The 20,334-nt window shown below is 28.3% G+C and overlaps 2 protein-coding genes across 2 annotated transcripts; one reads left to right on the top strand and one right to left on the bottom strand.

Moving 5' to 3' along the window:
* The first annotated feature begins 13,406 nt into the window (after positions 1-13,406).
* LOC105840398 lies at positions 13,407-16,501 on the top strand. Its single transcript, XM_012687314.3, has 6 exons — positions 13,407-13,631; positions 14,125-14,278; positions 14,711-14,910; positions 14,989-15,042; positions 15,753-15,856; positions 16,040-16,501. Exons 1-6 carry the CDS (start codon positions 13,581-13,583, stop codon positions 16,272-16,274), a joined length of 798 nt encoding a protein of 265 aa, XP_012542768.1. The 5' UTR covers positions 13,407-13,580; the 3' UTR covers positions 16,275-16,501.
* A 23-nt stretch (positions 16,502-16,524) lies between these two features.
* LOC105840397 (odorant receptor 67a) lies at positions 16,525-20,275 on the bottom strand. The gene is made up of 4 exons (XM_028194835.2): positions 19,829-20,275; positions 17,134-17,523; positions 16,829-17,033; positions 16,525-16,719 (listed from the first exon to the last, which is right to left on the bottom strand). The coding sequence occupies exons 1-4, from the start codon at positions 20,191-20,193 to the stop codon at positions 16,540-16,542; spliced, it is 1,140 nt and encodes a 379-aa protein (XP_028050636.1). The 5' UTR covers positions 20,194-20,275; the 3' UTR covers positions 16,525-16,539.
* Positions 20,276-20,334: the final 59 nt, after the last annotated feature.

The raw sequence follows: 20,334 nt of genomic DNA, 5'->3' as shown, positions 1-20,334 counted from the left end.
ATTAGCACTTGTCGTGTAGCCTCAAAAATTCAAGTTTTTCGGGCAAAATAATTGTTTAAAAAATGTTTTAATGAATTATATCACCTGAACTTTGTAGAAACATATTGTACGCGTCCCGAACTATATGAGAATTACGTTCAAATAAATAGATCTGTCGATATTCGATTAGCACTTGTCGTGCAGCCTTAGAAATTCAAGTTTTTCAAGCAAAATAATTGTTTAAAAAATGTTCTAATTAATTATATCACCGTAACTTTATAGAAACTTATTGTACGTGTCCCGAACTATATGAGAATTACGTTAAAATAAATATATCTGTCGATATTCAAATAGCACTTGACGTGTAGCCTTAGAAATTCAAGTTTTTCGGGCAAAATAATTGTTTAAAAAATGTTCTAATTAATTATATCACCTAAACTTTATAGAAACATATTGTACGCGTCCCGAACTATATGCGAATTAGGTTCAAATAAATAGATCTGTCGATATTCGATTAGCACTTGTCGTGTAGCCTCAAAAATTCAATTTTTTCGGGCAAAATAATTGTTTAAAAAATGTTTTAATGAATTATATCTCCTGAACTTTGTAGAAACATATTGTACGCGTCCCGAACTATATGAGAATTACGTTCAAATAAATAGATCTGTCGATATTCGATTAGCACTTGTCGTGTAGCCTCAAAAATTCAAGTTTTTCGGGCAAAATAATTGTTTAAAAAATATTTTAATGAATTATATCACCTGAACTTTGTAGAAACATATTGTACGCGTCCCGAACTATATGAGAATTACGTTCAAATAAATAGATCTGTCGATATTCGATTAGCACTTGTCGTGCAGCCTTAGAAATTCAAGTTTTTCAAGCAAAATAATTGTTTAAAAAATGTTCTAATTAATTATATCACCGTAACTTTATAGAAACTTATTGTACGTGTCCCGAGCTATATGAGAATTACGTTAAAATAAATATATCTGTCGATATTCAAATAGCACTTGACGTGTAGCCTTAGAAATTCAAGTTTTTCGGGCAAAATAATTGTTTAAAAAATGTTCTAATTAATTATATCACCTAAACTTTATAGAAACATATTGTACGCGTCCCGAACTATATGAGAATTACGTTCAAATAAATAGATCTGTCGATATTCGATTAGCACTTGTCGTGTAGCCTCAAAAATTCAAGTTTTTCGGGCAAAATAATTGTTTAAAAAATGTTTTAATGAATTATATCACCTGAACTTTGTAGAAACATATTGTACGCGTCCCGAACTATATGAGAATTACGTTCAAATAAATAGATCTGTCGATATTCGATTAGCACTTGTCGTGCAGCCTTAGAAATTCAAGTTTTTCAAGCAAAATAATTGTTTAAAAAATGTTCTAATTAATTATATCACCGTAACTTTATAGAAACTTATTGTACGTGTCCCGAACTATATGAGAATTACGTTAAAATAAATATATCTGTCGATATTCAAATAGCACTTGACGTGTAGCCTTAGAAATTCAAGTTTTTCGGGCAAAATAATTGTTTAAAAAATGTTCTAATTAATTATATCACCTAAACTTTATAGAAACATATTGTACGCGTCCCGAACTATATGCGAATTAGGTTCAAATAAATAGATCTGTCGATATTCGATTAGCACTTGTCGTGTAGCCTCAAAAATTCAATTTTTTCGGGCAAAATAATTGTTTAAAAAATGTTTTAATGAATTATATCTCCTGAACTTTGTAGAAACATATTGTACGCGTCCCGAACTATATGAGAATTACGTTCAAATAAATAGATCTGTCGATATTCGATTAGCACTTGTCGTGTAGCCTCAAAAATTCAAGTTTTTCGGGCAAAATAATTGTTTAAAAAATGTTTTAATGAATTATATCACCTGAACTTTGTAGAAACATATTGTACGCGTCCCGAACTATATGAGAATTACGTTTAAATAAATAGATCTGTCGATATTCAAATAGCACTTGACGTGTAGCCTTAGAAATTCAAGTTTTTTGGGCAAAATCATTGTTTAAAAAATGTTCTAATTAATTATATCACCTGAACTTTATAGAAACATATTGTACGCGTCCCGAACTATATGAGAATTACGTTAAAATAATTAGTTCTGTCGATATTCGATTAGCACTTGTCGTGTAGCCTCAAAAATTCAATTTTTTCGGGCAAAATAATTGTTTAAAAAATGTTTTAATGAATTATATCTCCTGAACTTTGTAGAAACATATTGTACGCGTCCCGAACTACATGAGAATTACGTTCAAATAAATAGATCTGTCGATATTCGATTAGCACTTGTCGTGTAGCCTCAAAAATTCAAGTTTTTCGGGCAAAATAATTGTTTAAAAAATGTTTTAATGAATTATATCACCTGAACTTTGTAGAAACATATTGTACGCGTCCCGAACTATATGAGAATTACGTTCAAATAAATAGATCTGTCGATATTCGATTAGCACTTGTCGTGCAGCCTTAGAAATTCAAGTTTTTCAAGCAAAATAATTGTTTAAAAAATGTTCTAATTAATTATATCACCGTAACTTTATAGAAACTTATTGTACGTGTCCCGAACTATATGAGAATTACGTTAAAATAAATATATCTGTCGATATTCAAATAGCACTTGACGTGTAGCCTTAGAAATTCAAGTTTTTCGGGCAAAATAATTGTTTAAAAAATGTTCTAATTAATTATATCACCTAAACTTTATAGAAACATATTGTACGCGTCCCGAACTATATGCGAATTAGGTTCAAATAAATAGATCTGTCGATATTCGATTAGCACTTGTCGTGTAGCCTCAAAAATTCAATTTTTTCGGGCAAAATAATTGTTTAAAAAATGTTTTAATGAATTATATCTCCTGAACTTTGTAGAAACATATTGTACGCGTCCCGAACTATATGAGAATTACGTTCAAATAAATAGATCTGTCGATATTCGATTAGCACTTGTCGTGTAGCCTCAAAAATTCAAGTTTTTCGGGCAAAATAATTGTTTAAAAAATATTTTAATGAATTATATCACCTGAACTTTGTAGAAACATATTGTACGCGTCCCGAACTATATGAGAATTACGTTCAAATAAATAGATCTGTCGATATTCGATTAGCACTTGTCGTGCAGCCTTAGAAATTCAAGTTTTTCAAGCAAAATAATTGTTTAAAAAATGTTCTAATTAATTATATCACCGTAACTTTATAGAAACTTATTGTACGTGTCCCGAGCTATATGAGAATTACGTTAAAATAAATATATCTGTCGATATTCAAATAGCACTTGACGTGTAGCCTTAGAAATTCAAGTTTTTCGGGCAAAATAATTGTTTAAAAAATGTTCTAATTAATTATATCACCTAAACTTTATAGAAACATATTGTACGCGTCCCGAACTATATGAGAATTACGTTCAAATAAATAGATCTGTCGATATTCGATTAGCACTTGTCGTGTAGCCTCAAAAATTCAAGTTTTTCGGGCAAAATAATTGTTTAAAAAATGTTTTAATGAATTATATCACCTGAACTTTGTAGAAACATATTGTACGCGTCCCGAACTATATGAGAATTACGTTCAAATAAATAGATCTGTCGATATTCGATTAGCACTTGTCGTGCAGCCTTAGAAATTCAAGTTTTTCAAGCAAAATAATTGTTTAAAAAATGTTCTAATTAATTATATCACCGTAACTTTATAGAAACTTATTGTACGTGTCCCGAACTATATGAGAATTACGTTAAAATAAATATATCTGTCGATATTCAAATAGCACTTGACGTGTAGCCTTAGAAATTCAAGTTTTTCGGGCAAAATAATTGTTTAAAAAATGTTCTAATTAATTATATCACCTAAACTTTATAGAAACATATTGTACGCGTCCCGAACTATATGAGAATTACGTTCAAATAAATAGATCTGTCGATATTCGATTAGCACTTGTCGTGTAGCCTCAAAAATTCAAGTTTTTCGGGCAAAATAATTGTTTAAAAAATATTTTAATGAATTATATCACCTGAACTTTGTAGAAACATATTGTACGCGTCCCGAACTATATGAGAATTACGTTCAAATAAATAGATCTGTCGATATTCGATTAGCACTTGTCGTGCAGCCTTAGAAATTCAAGTTTTTCAAGCAAAATAATTGTTTAAAAAATGTTCTAATTAATTATATCACCGTAACTTTATAGAAACTTATTGTACGTGTCCCGAGCTATATGAGAATTACGTTAAAATAAATATATCTGTCGATATTCAAATAGCACTTGACGTGTAGCCTTAGAAATTCAAGTTTTTCGGGCAAAATAATTGTTTAAAAAATGTTCTAATTAATTATATCACCTAAACTTTATAGAAACATATTGTACGCGTCCCGAACTATATGAGAATTACGTTCAAATAAATAGATCTGTCGATATTCGATTAGCACTTGTCGTGTAGCCTCAAAAATTCAAGTTTTTCGGGCAAAATAATTGTTTAAAAAATGTTTTAATGAATTATATTACCTGAACTTTGTAGAAACATATTGTACGCGTCCCGAACTATATGAGAATTACGTTCAAATAAATAGATCTGTCGATACTCGATTAGCACTTGTCGTGTAGCCTCAAAAATTCAAGTTTTTCGGGCAAAATAATTGTTTAAAAAATGTTTTAATGAATTATATCACTTGAACTTTGTAGAAACATATTGTACGCGTCCCGAACTATATGAGAATTACGTTAAAATAAATAGATCTGTCGATATTCGATTAGCACTTGTCGTGTAGCCTTAGAAATTCAAGTTTTTCAAGCAAAATAATTGTTTAAAAAATGTTCTAATTAATTATATCACCGTAACTTTATAGAAACTTATTGTACGCGTCCCGAACTATATGAGAATTACGTTAAAATAAATATATCTGTCGATATTCAAATAGCACTTGACGTGTAGCCTTAGAAATTCAAGTTTTTCGGGCAAAATAATTGTTTAAAAAATGTTCTAATTAATTATATCACCTAAACTTTATAGAAACATATTGTACGCGTCCCGAACTATATGCGAATTAGGTTCAAATAAATATATCTGTCGATATTCGATTAGCACTTGTCGTGTAGCCTTAGAAATTCAAATTTTTCGAGCAAAATAATTGTTTAAAAAATGTTCTAATTAATTATATCACCTGAACTTTATAGAAACATATTGTACGCGTCCCGAACTATATGCGAATTAGGTTCAAATAAATATATCTGTCGATATTCGATTAGCACTTGTCGTGTAGCCTTAGAAATTCAAATTTTTCGAGCAAAATAATTGTTTAAAAAATGTTCTAATTAATTATATCACCTGAACTTTATAGAAACATATTGTACGCGTCCCGAACTATATGAGAATTACGTTCAAATAAATAGATCTGTCGATATTCGATTAGCACTTGTCGTGTAGCCTCAAAAATTCAATTTTTTCGGGCAAAATAATTGTTTAAAAAATGTTTTAATGAATTATATCACCTGAACTTTGTAGAAACATATTGTACGCGTCCCGAACTATATGAGAATTACGTTAAAATAAATAGATCTGTCGATATTCGATTAGCACTTGTCGTGTAGCCTTAGAAATTCAAATTTTTCAAGCAAAATAATTGTTTAAAAAATGTTCTAATTAATTATATCACCGTAACTTTATAGAAACTTATTGTACGCGTCCCGAACTATATGAGAATTACGTTAAAATAAATAGATCTGTCGATATTCGATTAGCACTTGTCGTGTAGCCTTAGAAATTCAAGTTTTTCGGGCAAAATAATTGTTTAAAAAATGTTTTAATTAATTATAACACCGTAACTTTTTAAAAAATTATTGTAGGCGTCCAGAACTATATGAGAATTACATTAAAATACATAGATATGTCGATATTCGATTAGAATTTTACACCTGGCCCTAAAATACAAGTTTTTCGGGCAAAACAATTGTTTAAAAAATGTTCTAATTAATTATATCACCTAAACTTTATAGAAACATATTGTACGCGTCCCGAACTATATGAGAATTAGGTTCAAATAAATAGATCTGTCGATATTCGATTAGCACTTGTCGTGTAGCCTTAGAAATTTAAGTTTTTCAAGCAAAATAATTGTTTAAAAAATGTTCTAATTAATTATATCACCTGAACTTTGTAGAAACATATTGTACGCGTCCCGAACTATATGAGAATTACGTTCAAATAAATAGATCTGTCGATATTCGATTAGCACTTGTCGTGTAGCATCAAAAATTCAAGTTTTTCGGGCAAAACAATTGTTTAAAAAATGTTTTAATGAATTATATCACCTGAACTTTGTAGAAACATATTGTACGCGTCCCGAACTATATGAGAATTACGTTAAAATAAATAGATCTGTCGATATTCGATTAGCACTTGTCGTGTAGCCTTAGAAATTCAAGTTTTTCAAGCAAAATAATTGTTTAAAAAATGTTCTAATTAATTATATCACCGTAACTTTATAGAAACTTATTGTACGCGTCCCGAACTATATGAGAATTACGTTAAAATAAATATATCTGTCGATATTCAAATAGCACTTGACGTGTAGCCTTAGAAATTCAAGTTTTTCGGGCAAAATAATTCTTTAAAAAATTTTCTAATTAATTATATCACCTGAACTTTATAGAAACATATTGTACGCGTCCCGAACTATATGAGAATTACGTTTAAATAAATAGATCTGTCGATATTCAAATAGCACTTGACGTGTAGCCTTAGAAATTCAAGTTTTTTGGGCAAAATAATTGTTTAAAAAATGTTCTAATTAATTATATCACCGTAACTTTATAGAAACTTATTGTACGCGTCCCGAACTATATGAGAATTACGTTAAAATAAATATATCTGTCGATATTCAAATAGCACTTGACGTGTAGCCTTAGAAATTCAAGTTTTTCGGGCAAAATAATTGTTTAAAAAATGTTCTAATTAATTATATCACCGTAACTTTATAGAAACTTATTGTACGCGTCCCGAACTATATGAGAATTACGTTAAAATAAATATATCTGTCGATATTCAAATAGCACTTGACGTGTAGCCTTAGAAATTCAAGTTTTTCGGGCAAAATAATTGTTTAAAAAATGTTCTAATTAATTATATCACCTGAACTTTATAGAAACATATTGTACGCGTCCCGAACTATATGAGAATTACGTTTAAATAAATAGATCTGTCGATATTCAAATAGCACTTGACGTGTAGCCTTAGAAATTCAAGTTTTTTGGGCAAAATCATTGTTTAAAAAATGTTCTAATTAATTATATCACCTGAACTTTATAGAAACATATTGTACGCGTCCCGAACTATATGAGAATTACGTTAAAATAATTAGTTCTGTCGATATTCGATTAGCACTTGTCGTGTAGTCTTAGAAATTCAAGTTTTTCGGGCAAAATAATTGTTTAAAAAATGTTTTAATTAATTATATCACCGTAACTTTATAGAAACTTATTGTACGCGTCCCGAACTATATGAGAATTACGTTAAAATATATCTGTCGATATTCAAATAGCACTTGACGTGTAGCCTTAGAAATTCAAGTTTTTCGGGCAAAATAATTGTTTAAAAAATGTTCTAATTAATTATATCACCTAAACTTTATAGAAACGTATTGTACGCGTCCCGAACTATATGCGAATTAGGTTCAAATAAATAGATCTGTCGATATTCGATTAGCACTTGTCGTGTAACCTTAGAAATTCAAATTTTTCGAGCAAAATAATTGTTTAAAAAATGTTCTAATTAATTATATCACTTGAACTTTATGGAAACATATTGTACGCGTCCCGAACTATATAAGAATTACGTTAAAATAATTAGTTCTGTCGATATTCGATTAGCACTTGTCGTGTAGTCTTAGAAATTCAAGTTTTTCAAGCAAAATAATTGTTTAAAAAATGTTCTAATTAATTATATCACCGGAACTTTACAGGAACATATTGTACGCGTCCCGAACTATATGAGAATTACGTTAAAATAATTAGATCTGTCGATATTCGATTAGCACTTGTCGTGTAGCCTTAGAAATTCAAGTTTTTCGGGCAATATAATTGTTTAAAAAATGTTTTAATTAATTATAACACCGTAACATTTTAAAAAATTATTGTAGGCGTCCAGAACTATATGAGAATTACATTAAAATACATAGATCTGTCGATATTCGATTAGAATTTTACACCTGGTTCTAAAATACAAGTTTTTCGGGCAATACAATTGTTTAAAAAATGTTCTAATTAATTATATCACCTAAACTTTATAGAAACATATTGTACGCGTCCCGAACTATATGAGAATTAGGTTCAAATAAATAGATCTGTCGATATTCGATTAGCACTTGTCGTGTAGCCTTAGAAATTCAAATTTTTCGAGCAAAATAATTGTTTAAAAAATGTTCTAATTAATTATATCACCTGAACTTTATAGAAACATATTGTACGCGTCCCGAACTATATGAGAATTACGTTAAAATAATTAGTTCTGTCGATATTCGATTAGCACTTGTCGTGTAGTCTTAGAAATTCAAGTTTTTCAAGCAAAATAATTGTTTAAAAAATGTTCTAATTAATTATATTACCGGAACTTTACAGAAACATATTGTACGCGTCCCGAACTATATGAGAATTACGTTCAAATAAATAGATCTGTCGATATTCGATTAGCACTTGTCGTGTAGCCTTAGAAATTCAAGTTTTTCGGGCAAAACAATTGTTTGAAAAATGTTCTAATTAATTATATCACCTGAATTTATAAAAACATATTGTACGCGTCCCGAATTATATGAGAATTAGGTTCAAATAAATAGATCTGTCAATATTCGATTAGCACTTGTCGTGTAGCCTTAGAAATTCAAGTTTTTCGAGCAAAATAATTGTTTAAAAAATGTTTTAATTAATTATAACGCCGTAACTCTTTAAAAAACCATTATACGCGTACAGAACTATATGAAAACTGCGTTGAAATAGACAGAATTGTCAATATTCAATTTCCATTTCACGTCTAGCCCAAAAATTCAAGTTTTTCGGGCAAAATAATTGTTTAAAAAATGTTTTAATTAATTATATTACCGGAACTCTTTAGAAATTTATTGTACGCGTCCGGAACTATATAAGAATTCCGTTAAAATAAATAGAACTGTCGATATTTGAACAGCATCTCACCTTTAGCTTTCAAAAGTCAAGTTTTTCGGACAAAATAATTGTTTAAAAAATGTTTTAATTAATTATATCATTGGAACTCTTTAGAAAATTTTTGGACGCGTCCGGAACTATATGAAAACTGCGTTAAAATAAATAAATCTGTCGATATTTAATTAGCACTTCACGTCCAGCTTTCAAAATTCAAGTTTTCCGGGCAAAATAATTTAAAAAAAAAATGTTTTTATTAATTACAATACCAACTTTTTTAAAAACTATTGACACACGTTTAATCGGCATCGCGGAAAAGCGACAACAATACTTCGAGAGATGCGAGTATCGATGCCATGCCCTTTTTTAGAAAGGATTCTTACTTCTCCCCCCCCATTTTTTTTTTCTCTCTCTCTCTCTTTCTCTTCCTCTCGTATATTTTTTATTTGGCTCTTTTTTTTTCCCTGATTTTTTGTAATTATTTCAATCAACTATCAAAAGTGACAGTTTGACAGCTGAAAATGACACAAAGTGAAGAAAGTCACAACGCACTTAACAACTTTATAGCGAGACAGCCAATCAGCATCTCGGAAAAGCGGCAACAATAAATTCGATTCGATTTAACATCTCCTTTTTTAGATAGGATACTTAAAAAAGAAAAAAAACGAATACCGAGCATTAGTCTATCACTGTGAAGCAAAAGGATATGAATACTTGAGCAAGTTTCGTTGCTCAAAATATTTGACGTGTAATATAAGTATTATAGGCATGGCCATAGATACTATAGAAATAAGTAAACGCCAAATAATCTATTTTATATTTCATATATTATCTGATAAGTAAACTTTATTGTTTTCTTTATATTATAGGACATAGAGCTTTGTTGCAACTTTATATTTTAAATATTTTAATTATTACAATAAGCAAAATTAGTTCATACAATTAAATATTTGTAACAACACAATGATATTATTAATCATTATATTAACAAAATATTATTAATTAATAATTAGAAGATTGAGCTGCGTGCGAATAAGCTATTAAATTTTGAATTATTTAATAATTTATTAAATTCTCGTTAAATATTCTTTTTGTATTTCAAGTTATTAATAAATATGATTATATATAGTGTGGTTTTCTGTGTGTGTAGAATTATTTACGTTACCAATTTTTCGTGCATTACGCCATGCTTTCAATTCGAAAAACAAATTACATTTAATTCGATAAATTAAAAGTGCGTGATATTTGTAAATTAAAAAAAAAACAATTATTTGCCTATATGAACAGATTGAATAGTCTTCGCAGAAAATTACTCGTATTTGTTGCGCGCGAACGTGTTTAATACATTTCCAACGATTGCTTCTATTCATCATGCCAAAATGTACAAAGACGAGGACAATTTCTGAGATCAATGGCATTGGAATAGTATTGATATTTTGAAAATCGAGGCTTTGGGGAGCGCTCTATTTGCCCCGAAAGTATAACCGTGAATTGATATATAAAAAAAACAATTTCTAGCAACTGTTCACGCGTTTTGATAAATTTTAGAATTTCAGATAAATTTGATATCGGATTTTCTTAAAATATTCATAGTTAAAAAATTCATAGTTAAAAATACGGTTTTTATTTTAATTTCTAACTTACTGAAATTTTATTCGGTAAAAACAGATCAACCTAGAGGCCCTCCACCACCCCCGCAAACTTTTAATCAGCGGTCCTCTTTTCTTTAATTCTTTAGATGTGTTTTTTTTTTTATTATATTCAATAATTGCTTCTTTATTAGCCACTACAGATAAAGGATCAAAACTAATCAAATGCAATTCATCCAAAGACGTTACTCAGGATAATGTAATATAAATCTGACCGTAACTAAACACAGAATTACCTATACAACATTTGCATAAACTTATTACTTAATTCTTAGATGGCTTGGAAGCTTGGTTTTTCAAATTATTCCTTTTTTTTCAATTAACAAATAATAATTAATATATATATTAAAATTACTGATACATATAAAGCAACATAAAATGTATAGGATAAAGTATTAGTTTTCGTACGATTACAGAGATAAAGCAATATGGGCAGTTTTACCTTGAATGAGTGATCGCTTTGGAATTTCCCCCAAAAAAATTTTTATATACACATATACATAACAATAAAATAATAATTAAAATTAAAAACACATTAAAATAATATACAAAAATGTATCAATAGCCCGAGTCGAAATTTTGATCCTACATTAAACTTTAATTCCAAAACATAGTAGGAGCTAAAGATATGAAAATAGGTTCAATTACAGTAATATAATTTGCTACTACTTTGACCCTTATAATGTCTGAAATACTCGTTTTACTGTTTCCGTTTTACGTTTTAAAAGTTATTTATATAGCAGTTAAAGTAGCAAAATAGGTTTTATTTTAAATCTCTTCTGAACTTTTACCTGCTATACATATTTCTGGTATATAATTATATAGAAATTCTGAAAAATTTTGAAATATATAAAAATTTATAAAAAATTATATTAAAAATTCTGAAAAGTGTTTTGATAAAAAATTTTTTTCAGAATTTTTTGTATAATTTTTTCATAATTATTATATAAATTTCAAAATTGTTAGAATTTCTGTATAATTCTTTTCAATTTTTTTTAGGTAGGAACTATTAATGAGAATATAGATAAACTTGCATTAAGATGACTAATTGACGGGAAGGATATGATTCAAAGGCATAAGATTATAAATAGTCTTTTTTTGATATGGGTCATATTAATGAATATCGATTGAATATGAAATATAATAAAATGAGATGATGTTTAAAGAAATGTTTATTAATATTTAAGTTTTATTAATATTTAACGTAACTTTGATATCGAAGTGACACCAAATTTAACTTGATACAATGAATTGATCTGCAGATTTAAATTTGACATTGAATCAATTGTATATTTCTAATGGAGCTCGAAGCAAATAATAATTCGTCAAATAAAATCCACATTGGCTTGTAATAAAAAATCTTCATCCAAATTATATATATAAATTTACAAGAGTTCACGAAGTTTATATATAAAGAACTTTATTAATAATTCTCTTTTAGTTTTCTCATTCCAAATTTTTTAAAATAAAACATTTCTTTAAAACAAGAGAGTCATAAAAAAATCGAAAACAATGGATGAATCTCACAAAAGTGCTTACATTAGAGTTGTAAAAGCAAAGATAAAGTTTTGAGCCAACCGTAAAGTCGCAAGAACCTATGATCGGATTTCCTGTTTGCGGTCTGTAACGCAAATCCTGACGCATTTGCTGACGATAATATAATGATATAATGGTCAAAGTATATTTAGAATCTCGGACTGACCTACATAAAGAATATATAATTTTTGGTACATAAATACAATGAATAATTCTAGACCCTCTAAGATATTTATGGAGATCATTCTTTCAATTTGCAAATTTTTGTTTTATTTTTAATGTTTTATTTTACTTTTGTCACGTTTTTTGTATTTTTATGTTTTATGTTGCTAGAACATTTCTTCAGGATTAAATTGGAAAAAATTTTAATTGCAATTTTAAAAAGGAATTATAAATAAAAAAAAATAAAAAATATATATAATTTTTAAATTACAGTGGGAAATAAAATGGCATGGAATATATATATATAAAGGTAGACAATTCAATCTTTCAAAACATTTTTTTAAATATTTGCAAGTGTAAATTATGGTTACATATTATGCATTACAAAATTTTTAGACTATCATATAGTTATAAAAAAACTTATGCTTATCTTTTATTAATTAAATATAAACTTAGCATTATTATATAAAGAATTTTCTTATATATTTACACACAGGAGATTACAAAGTAAAAAATTAATGACAAACATGTAGTAATTTTAGAAAATTTTTTAGAAATTTTCTAGAAAAATTTTAATTTGTCTATTTTCAACAGAAATATTAATTAAATCTTGAAACCGAATATCCAATTTAATCTGTAAACCAAATTTTTTTTCTAGCGTATTTAGGAACTTCCACGTGTGTTTTTAAGTTTTCAATTTTTCGCAATAAATACAATTACTTTCTCGCAATTTCGGGTTAGCTTTCCTGTTCTACGATAAGTTCTATTAATACGATAATCTATATTATCGCAAAAAAAATGCAAACGATCAGTCTCTGACGCGATTGATGATTGCAGATAAAACCTCGGAAGCAGATAATAATGCGGCCGATAAGAGAAAACCAACATCGGCCTGTGATCGGAAGTCGTCATGTATCCAAATCAGTTTAAGTAGTCTATGAAGAGCTGTTTAAAGCTCACAAGCTGCGCAGTCACTGTTTGCTTTGGAATAACATTAAGTTTTTTGCATTTATTTGCTCGCTTTGCATTAACGATCACATTGTAAGTGAGTGAAAAAAAAAGAAACAATTTTGAAGAATGGGAAAATTTGCCGTAGTGTTTTTGATAGAGGTCCTCGTCATCTTACCGGTATATAAACTATTCTTTGTTTACTTTATAATATTTGAGATAAAGCTTTAATTGAAAATTTAAATGTGCAGTTTGTATATTGAGCAAAAAAATTAACATGCTATTTAACAGTGTTAAATTTATAATTTTAATGTTGTATTAATATATATTCAATATGCATGTAATCAAATTAGATTCACAATATTAAATATAATAAATTAAATAAAAATGAACAAAAAAACGTGACTTTTAATTATGATGCAAGCAAAACGCGAGTTCGTGAGATCAGATAAGATGATTATTGAAAAATGTTTCTGATATGTAATATCAAAAATAATACATTCGAGATAAATTATATATATAATCAATTATTTCTTTTCTTAGAAAGCAAAAAGTGATTATAAAGTTATTGATTGAGATGTTATTGAGATACAGCATTATTGTATATCGATAAGGCAAAAATACGTTAAATAAATGGGAAATTAAAGCTTGCATTTTTTCTGTAATCTTGCAGATCGTTCTTGAAGGACGTTTTCACGGACATGATTCTTACAAACAGTACTACAATCATCGTGTTAATGGCGGATTGCAAAATCCAACGACTGCTTCCCTTGAAATACCCAAGGAATCATTTTATGATGTAAAAGAAGTAAAATCGACTTTTGAAGGTAACATATATAAGACTTTAAAACAGAATTTGACCTTTTAATACATTTAATTATGCTTTATGTTAAAATTAATCTGTTAACATATAACATACAGTTATAATTATTATTGTTATAATTTACATCTAAAAAAAGAGATAATATCTATTCGTACGTTTTGATGAAAATTTGTTCTTATATATAGAATTCTTTGCATAATTTTTTATAATTTCTGTAAATATTTTACAATAAATTTTTCGCAAATACATAATTTTATACTTTTTTTGCAAAATTTTTGTTTTTCTAGATAAATCAAAACAGTTTTTAAAACGCTAAAAAAGTCAGTGTCTTTTTCAATACATTTTATAAATTTTTTAAGTATAAAAGTTTTTTAAGTATAATAACTCATTTTCATCAGACCAATCTTTAGTTAAATATTTTGAGATATATTTTTAGATAAGAACGCAAATAAGCATAATTCCGGATTATCGGACGAATGGCAAGCGAGAATTGGTAGCGATAATTATGCAATAGTGCCACGTTGTGATTACTTGAAACAGACTTTCTGCGAGGACGTCCCTTATTATCCTCAGACGTATGTGAAGCAGATGCTTGCTAAAAATTCCAGCCTGTTAAATTATGCAAATGAAGATGTTGTTAGTAGATTTATAATTATAATTTTTTTATCATTAGTAAAAAGTAAAAATGTTGATCTCTTTCTTCTTTATTAATAGATTGCTCTTACACCACGATTCGACAACGATGAGGAACCCCTTTGCCTATCCACGGTAAAATTAGCTTTAAACTATAATTTATTATCGTATAATATCATAGTAGCAACTAAACGTTAAGAATTAAATAATATAGTAACTTCTCTTATAAAAATGTAATATTGGGCAGCATTAAAGTGGCCAATAATTATAACTTATTTTGAGTATTAAAAGTACTAACAGTAGTGCTTTTAATACTTAAAACAAGTATTAATTACTGGCCAATTTAATATTGTTTAGTATTACATTTGTATAAGAGTTAATTTACACAATTAGTTATTTGCAAATAAATTTTTATTCAATTCAACGTTACAGTTATCATATTTTAGACATAATAACTTTTTTTTAAGTTAAAATTGTCTTATTTCTTTAACTAAGTTAATACTCTTTTCTTATATAAACTTTTAAATATTAGACAATGATTTTCGTTGCGATTGTCGTGATAGTTATGTGATTTTGTTTATTTTGAATAAGAAGAAACAAAAATTTTACTAGCTACTATAATAATTTTAAAAAATTAAACAATAAAAAAGTTAAAACTAACTTCTAATTTAATTTAACTTTAACTCAATTTTTAACCAACAATTTAAATTTTCGGTTTGTGTAACTTTTAATTTAATTTTATATTATCATTAACTTTAATTTAAGAAAATTAACTTATCTACAGTCCCGTGATATAATAATAGCTGCTTTAAAAATGTTCATAAAAATTTAACGTTAAATTGTAGGAGCGATTAATTCGACCAAAAACGGCTGTAAATATAAAAGATCAGTGGATGTATATCGTCCAGAGTGATAATTTCCTTCAAACTTTACGGATCGAAGCTTGCACGTAAGTAACAAGAGACCAATGTAAGTTTGAGTTTCATAGTTTTTAATATTTAATATTTAATATTTATATTTAATATTTATATATAGTATAAATATAAATATATTATGAATGAGAGTATATAGAAATTAGTATATAGAATATATAGAGACAGAAAATAGAACAAGGAATGTATTCTATTTTAAGAGAGGAGGATGCTAAGTGCAGGATGATCGACGGTTTTGCTGAGGGATATATCACAACATGCAAGCAAAAATATATTTATCGCGAGTTGTCTGCCATTTCCGCAGACGGTGAGCCTATTCGCGATTTCTTCCGAGTTCCTGCGAGTTGCTGTTGTCACGTTGAATTTAAAGCCGAGGACGAAATGGCGAGAATAAGATCGGTTTTAGGAGGTCTTCCATCCTCGAATAAGAAATAAACACATATACAAGAATATTTAAGAAAATATTTAAATTGTAGCAATATTTTTAAGCAATATTATTAGTATGGAAATAATTGGTTGGCCACCAGATTTCTTTATGAGGCAAAAAGATAATTGTTTTCACTTGTATTTTAAGATCCCTGCAGGACATTGTACGCTGAGTAAGATATTTTGATGATCTAAAAGATATAAAAATTAAAACATATATGCAAATCAAAATATAATTATGTTGGATTTAATTAAAATATTTTCAGTAAATATATCACTGCAATATCTTTTTTTTTACCTTCATAAATGAATCGTTGGACAAAGTAATTATATATCCACTAGTTATCTGGATTGGTCTCTTTGATCGTGTGATTATCACCAAAAGGGTCTTCATTAAATCAGTAGGAAGCATTGGCCAGTCCATCTCATAAATGGCACTTCCAATTTTAGTACTCTGAGTATTTAAGAATAAATTAATTACAAAGAAAGTTCACTATATCAATTTTATGTACATACATCCAAGTAAGATATTTCAAAAAGAAAGAATAGCATTAATGATTAACCTTCAATGTGACTTCATTGCCGAACCAGCAGTACAAATAAATCTGCATGAGCATACAACCAAGGTACGACGAGCTCCACGCGAACTCGAGGCTCAGTAAGTTCTTCGTCAACATTTTGTAGATGCTAAGGCAAAGTACCGTCGAGCTTACAGTGAATTGCACGAAAATCATTAATGTGAACACTGCATTAATGCGCTCCGCAAATCTGCATTAATTACAATTATCCTTTTAATATATTATACATATATTTTTATTATATATATTTCTTTTCTCTTTTTTTTACGAAAATAAACTGTTATTATCACCTATACACGTAGCGATGATGATGAATGAGCTCGTGGATCAATCGCCGTTCTAGTGCTTTTAAGTCCTCCTTCGAGGCATTCCTTCTTTGGGCCTCTTGCAGAGAGTCCGACAAAGTGCGAGCGCGATGACAGAGTATGTCCAGTTGGGCACAAGTTTGGATCATAAAACCAGAGATTAGAGTCTCGTGAGCGACGCTAGCGTTCGCGCAAACTATTAATCCGATAGTTTGGTGCATCATAGTAGCCCAGAAAACGGTTGTTGACGAGATGTCATAAGGTACCCAGTCTGACAGCGGTAAGGTTCGAGTGCTGACAAAGTACCGGAATTGAGCAACCGTGGCGAAGAAGACAGCTGACTCGTTCAGTATTTCGCAGCATATGGTGATTATTCTGGAGAATTATTGAAGAAATGTAGAATGTTAAAGAGAGAAGAGAGAGATAAATGATACGAGTTATTAATATTTTATAAAAGGTCAATCACTTTTACACGTATCTTTATAAGTATATCTACATAATTATAGATTTTAATTTTTCTTCTTTACTGTCTCTCAAAGGCACTACAATCCAAGTCAGATGCGGGTTTCCTTTCTACATGTCTAGAATGCGCACGTAGATATACAGATATACCTACAGTTTCAATCACTTTCAAACAGCTAAGATATATTAGAAAGATTTTGAGTAGAATGTTCTTGATGGTTTGTCATTCTATCGAAGAGGAAAACGATCGAGAGTTTACTATAATAATAAACACTATTCGGTTTTGGCCGGGACCAAATACAAGACTTTTGGCAGACTGCATTATTCTCTACTCCACGCTTGTCTCAAGTGTTTTTTGTCTTCACACGATATAAAAATTTATATAAAAATTAAGATTTACAATTATTTATGTAGATATATTTATAAAAATAAATGTAGTATATTGATCTTTTATAAAATATTGACAACTACTGTTTGTGTAACTATAATTTCGAAACATTTAAAACAATATTTTAATAAAATTATAATAATATGGCAAATTATTTTACAAGTATTACATTTGCAAAGTAAAATTTAGAAAAAAATTGTTTAATAATGGAGAAAAATATTTCAGCTACATTATATATGTATATATAAAATATTCAGAAATATACGAATCCACGAATGCTTACAAAAAAAATTAATCCTAAATTATAAATAATAAAAATTGTTTATGTTTAATTAATATCAATATTTTATAAAAAATTAATATACTTTTACATCCATTTTTATAAATATATTTACATAAATAATATCTACATAAGTAATAATTGTAGATCTTAATTTTTATATAAAATTTTATATTATGTGAATACAAAAAAAAACTTGAGACAAGCCTAGAGTAGCAAATATTACTCTTTAGCACGCAAAATTTTAAATAAATAATTAAAATAATTATAAAAAAAAATTATAAAGTATGTGTCTTAAATTCAGATATAATTTGGACAAATATTATTTAGAATTTTATTCCGGCAAAACTGTTATGTTCTGAAGTTATTTTACATTCCGATTATTTCGCCCGCATTTTGATTAATTTAACTGTATTTTTTAATTTAATTCAATGACTGTATTTGTGACTTTTATCATCATATCGGTGAAGCGTTGTTTCGAAAACGTTGCTGTTGTGTTCTTTGTAAAATCCTATAATAAGTAATTAATATCAATTCTTTTTTAATTTTTAATAATTTTATGATAAACGAATTTTTTCATACTTTGAATTAAAGACGTTTACAACAATTAATATTAATCAACTTGTCAACTGCATTAATGTCCTAATAATTACGAAGAAATTGTTGACCGTCGTGTGATAAATTATAAAATCTGCTAATTTTGTAAGGTTTTATGAAACGGAGGGTTGCATGGCCAACATATTGTGAACTAAAACTTTTAATTATTAATTATTAATTGTATAAAAAAAAGAAATTTTGTTTTGCGCATTGTCTACATTACAACATTGACTTCTTATTGCTCATTATTTGTCTTTCTTAAAACTCCGAACTCTATATAGTAAGCTTTTCCTTATATTTTTTTCTAATAATTCTTCTAATTTTCTTTATATTTTTTTTATTTATTTTTCTAGTGTATTAATTTTTGTAGAAATTTAGATTGTAGTTCACACAACAAATGCGCAAATTTTACCTATAATTTACATTAACATTGTTTTTAAACATTAATGTTGTCATTAAGAATGCATATTTTGCATATTACTGTTAGTTCTAAAAATTCTTTTGTAATTTTTATTACATCCGTACTGTAGACTTTCAGTATTGGCAATAAATATTAAAATACAATGTAAAATATAATATATTAAAGTACACACACACACACACACACACACACAATTTTTTTTGATACTTATTTAATTTATGTAAAATTTTTAATGTAAAAATAAGTAACATTTTATTGCATTTTTGTACCTAACCATTAATTTGTTGGCACACCGATTGTATTTTTATTAATTAAAGTAAGTAAGATTAATGTGTTAATTTATTGAATAGGCATAAGATAAGAAGGCAAAGAAGCTAAAATAACAATAAAAGTAGCAACTTAATTCATTATTGCTGCTGTAAAAATGTAATGACGTTACCGTTACTGTTATAATATAAAAAAAGTAAATAATAATGGCGTTTTAAGTAACGTGTTGTTTTCCAATTTTAACTTTTGCAGGATTTAATTTCACAATACGCACTTCGCATTACGATCGAAGCGTCGCTGAATATTCGTTTCGTATTCGTTCCTGGGTATACAGATGTCCTTTAGTAACATGTCGGTGAGATCGATGATTTCGTCCCGACGTAGCGCTAGGTTTGTCACTTTGCAGCAGACGCCGAACACCGAAAGAAACAGCGAGAATTTCTCAATGAATGTATCGAGATCCTTGATTATAAAGCAGTCGACCAAGCCGCAAACCGTGAATGAGTAAAGTAGAAAAATCATCGCGATTGAATAAACGACGTACGCCCAATACTTGACGGATGTTAAGTGAACAGGTCGCCAGTATCCGGTGTACGTTAATAGCGCAAACGATAAGGGAAGAGTGTGCATCGTTCTCGATTAAAAAAGTCTACGGAAAAGTCTTGAAGATCTTAAGTGAGGTCTTGATAGAAAATATTTCTTAGGAGCCAATGTTTCTAAGAATGCTATTATATTACAGCTCTTATTTCTTCGCGTTTCGTATTGTATGTC

The sequence above is a fragment of the Monomorium pharaonis genome, chromosome 11, assembly GCF_013373865.1.
Source record: "Monomorium pharaonis isolate MP-MQ-018 chromosome 11, ASM1337386v2, whole genome shotgun sequence".
Lineage (NCBI taxonomy): Eukaryota > Metazoa > Arthropoda > Insecta > Hymenoptera > Formicidae > Monomorium > Monomorium pharaonis.
This window is presented reverse-complemented; position numbering and strand designations above follow the sequence as displayed.

What these genes read in the sequence shown, in the direction of transcription:
- LOC105840398 (XM_012687314.3), top strand. Translation starts at nt 13,581, where the DNA reads ATGGGAAAATTTGCCGTAGTGTTTTTGATAGAGGTCCTCGTCATCTTA. An exon ending in AGTAAAATCGACTTTTGAAG is followed by an intron (nt 14,279 to 14,710) that starts GTAACATATATA and finishes ATATATTTTTAG; the next exon opens with ATAAGAACGCAAATAAGCAT. An exon ending in AACCCCTTTGCCTATCCACG is followed by an intron (nt 15,043 to 15,752) that starts GTAAAATTAGCT and finishes GTTAAATTGTAG; the next exon opens with GAGCGATTAATTCGACCAAA.
- LOC105840397 (XM_028194835.2), bottom strand. Translation starts at nt 20,193, where the DNA reads ATGCACACTCTTCCCTTATCGTTTGCGCTATTAACGTACACCGGATAC. An exon ending in CATCATCGCTACGTGTATAG is followed by an intron (nt 17,034 to 17,133) that starts GTGATAATAACA and finishes TAATTAATGCAG; the next exon opens with ATTTGCGGAGCGCATTAATG. An exon ending in GCAATGAAGTCACATTGAAG is followed by an intron (nt 16,720 to 16,828) that starts GTTAATCATTAA and finishes TTAAATACTCAG; the next exon opens with AGTACTAAAATTGGAAGTGC.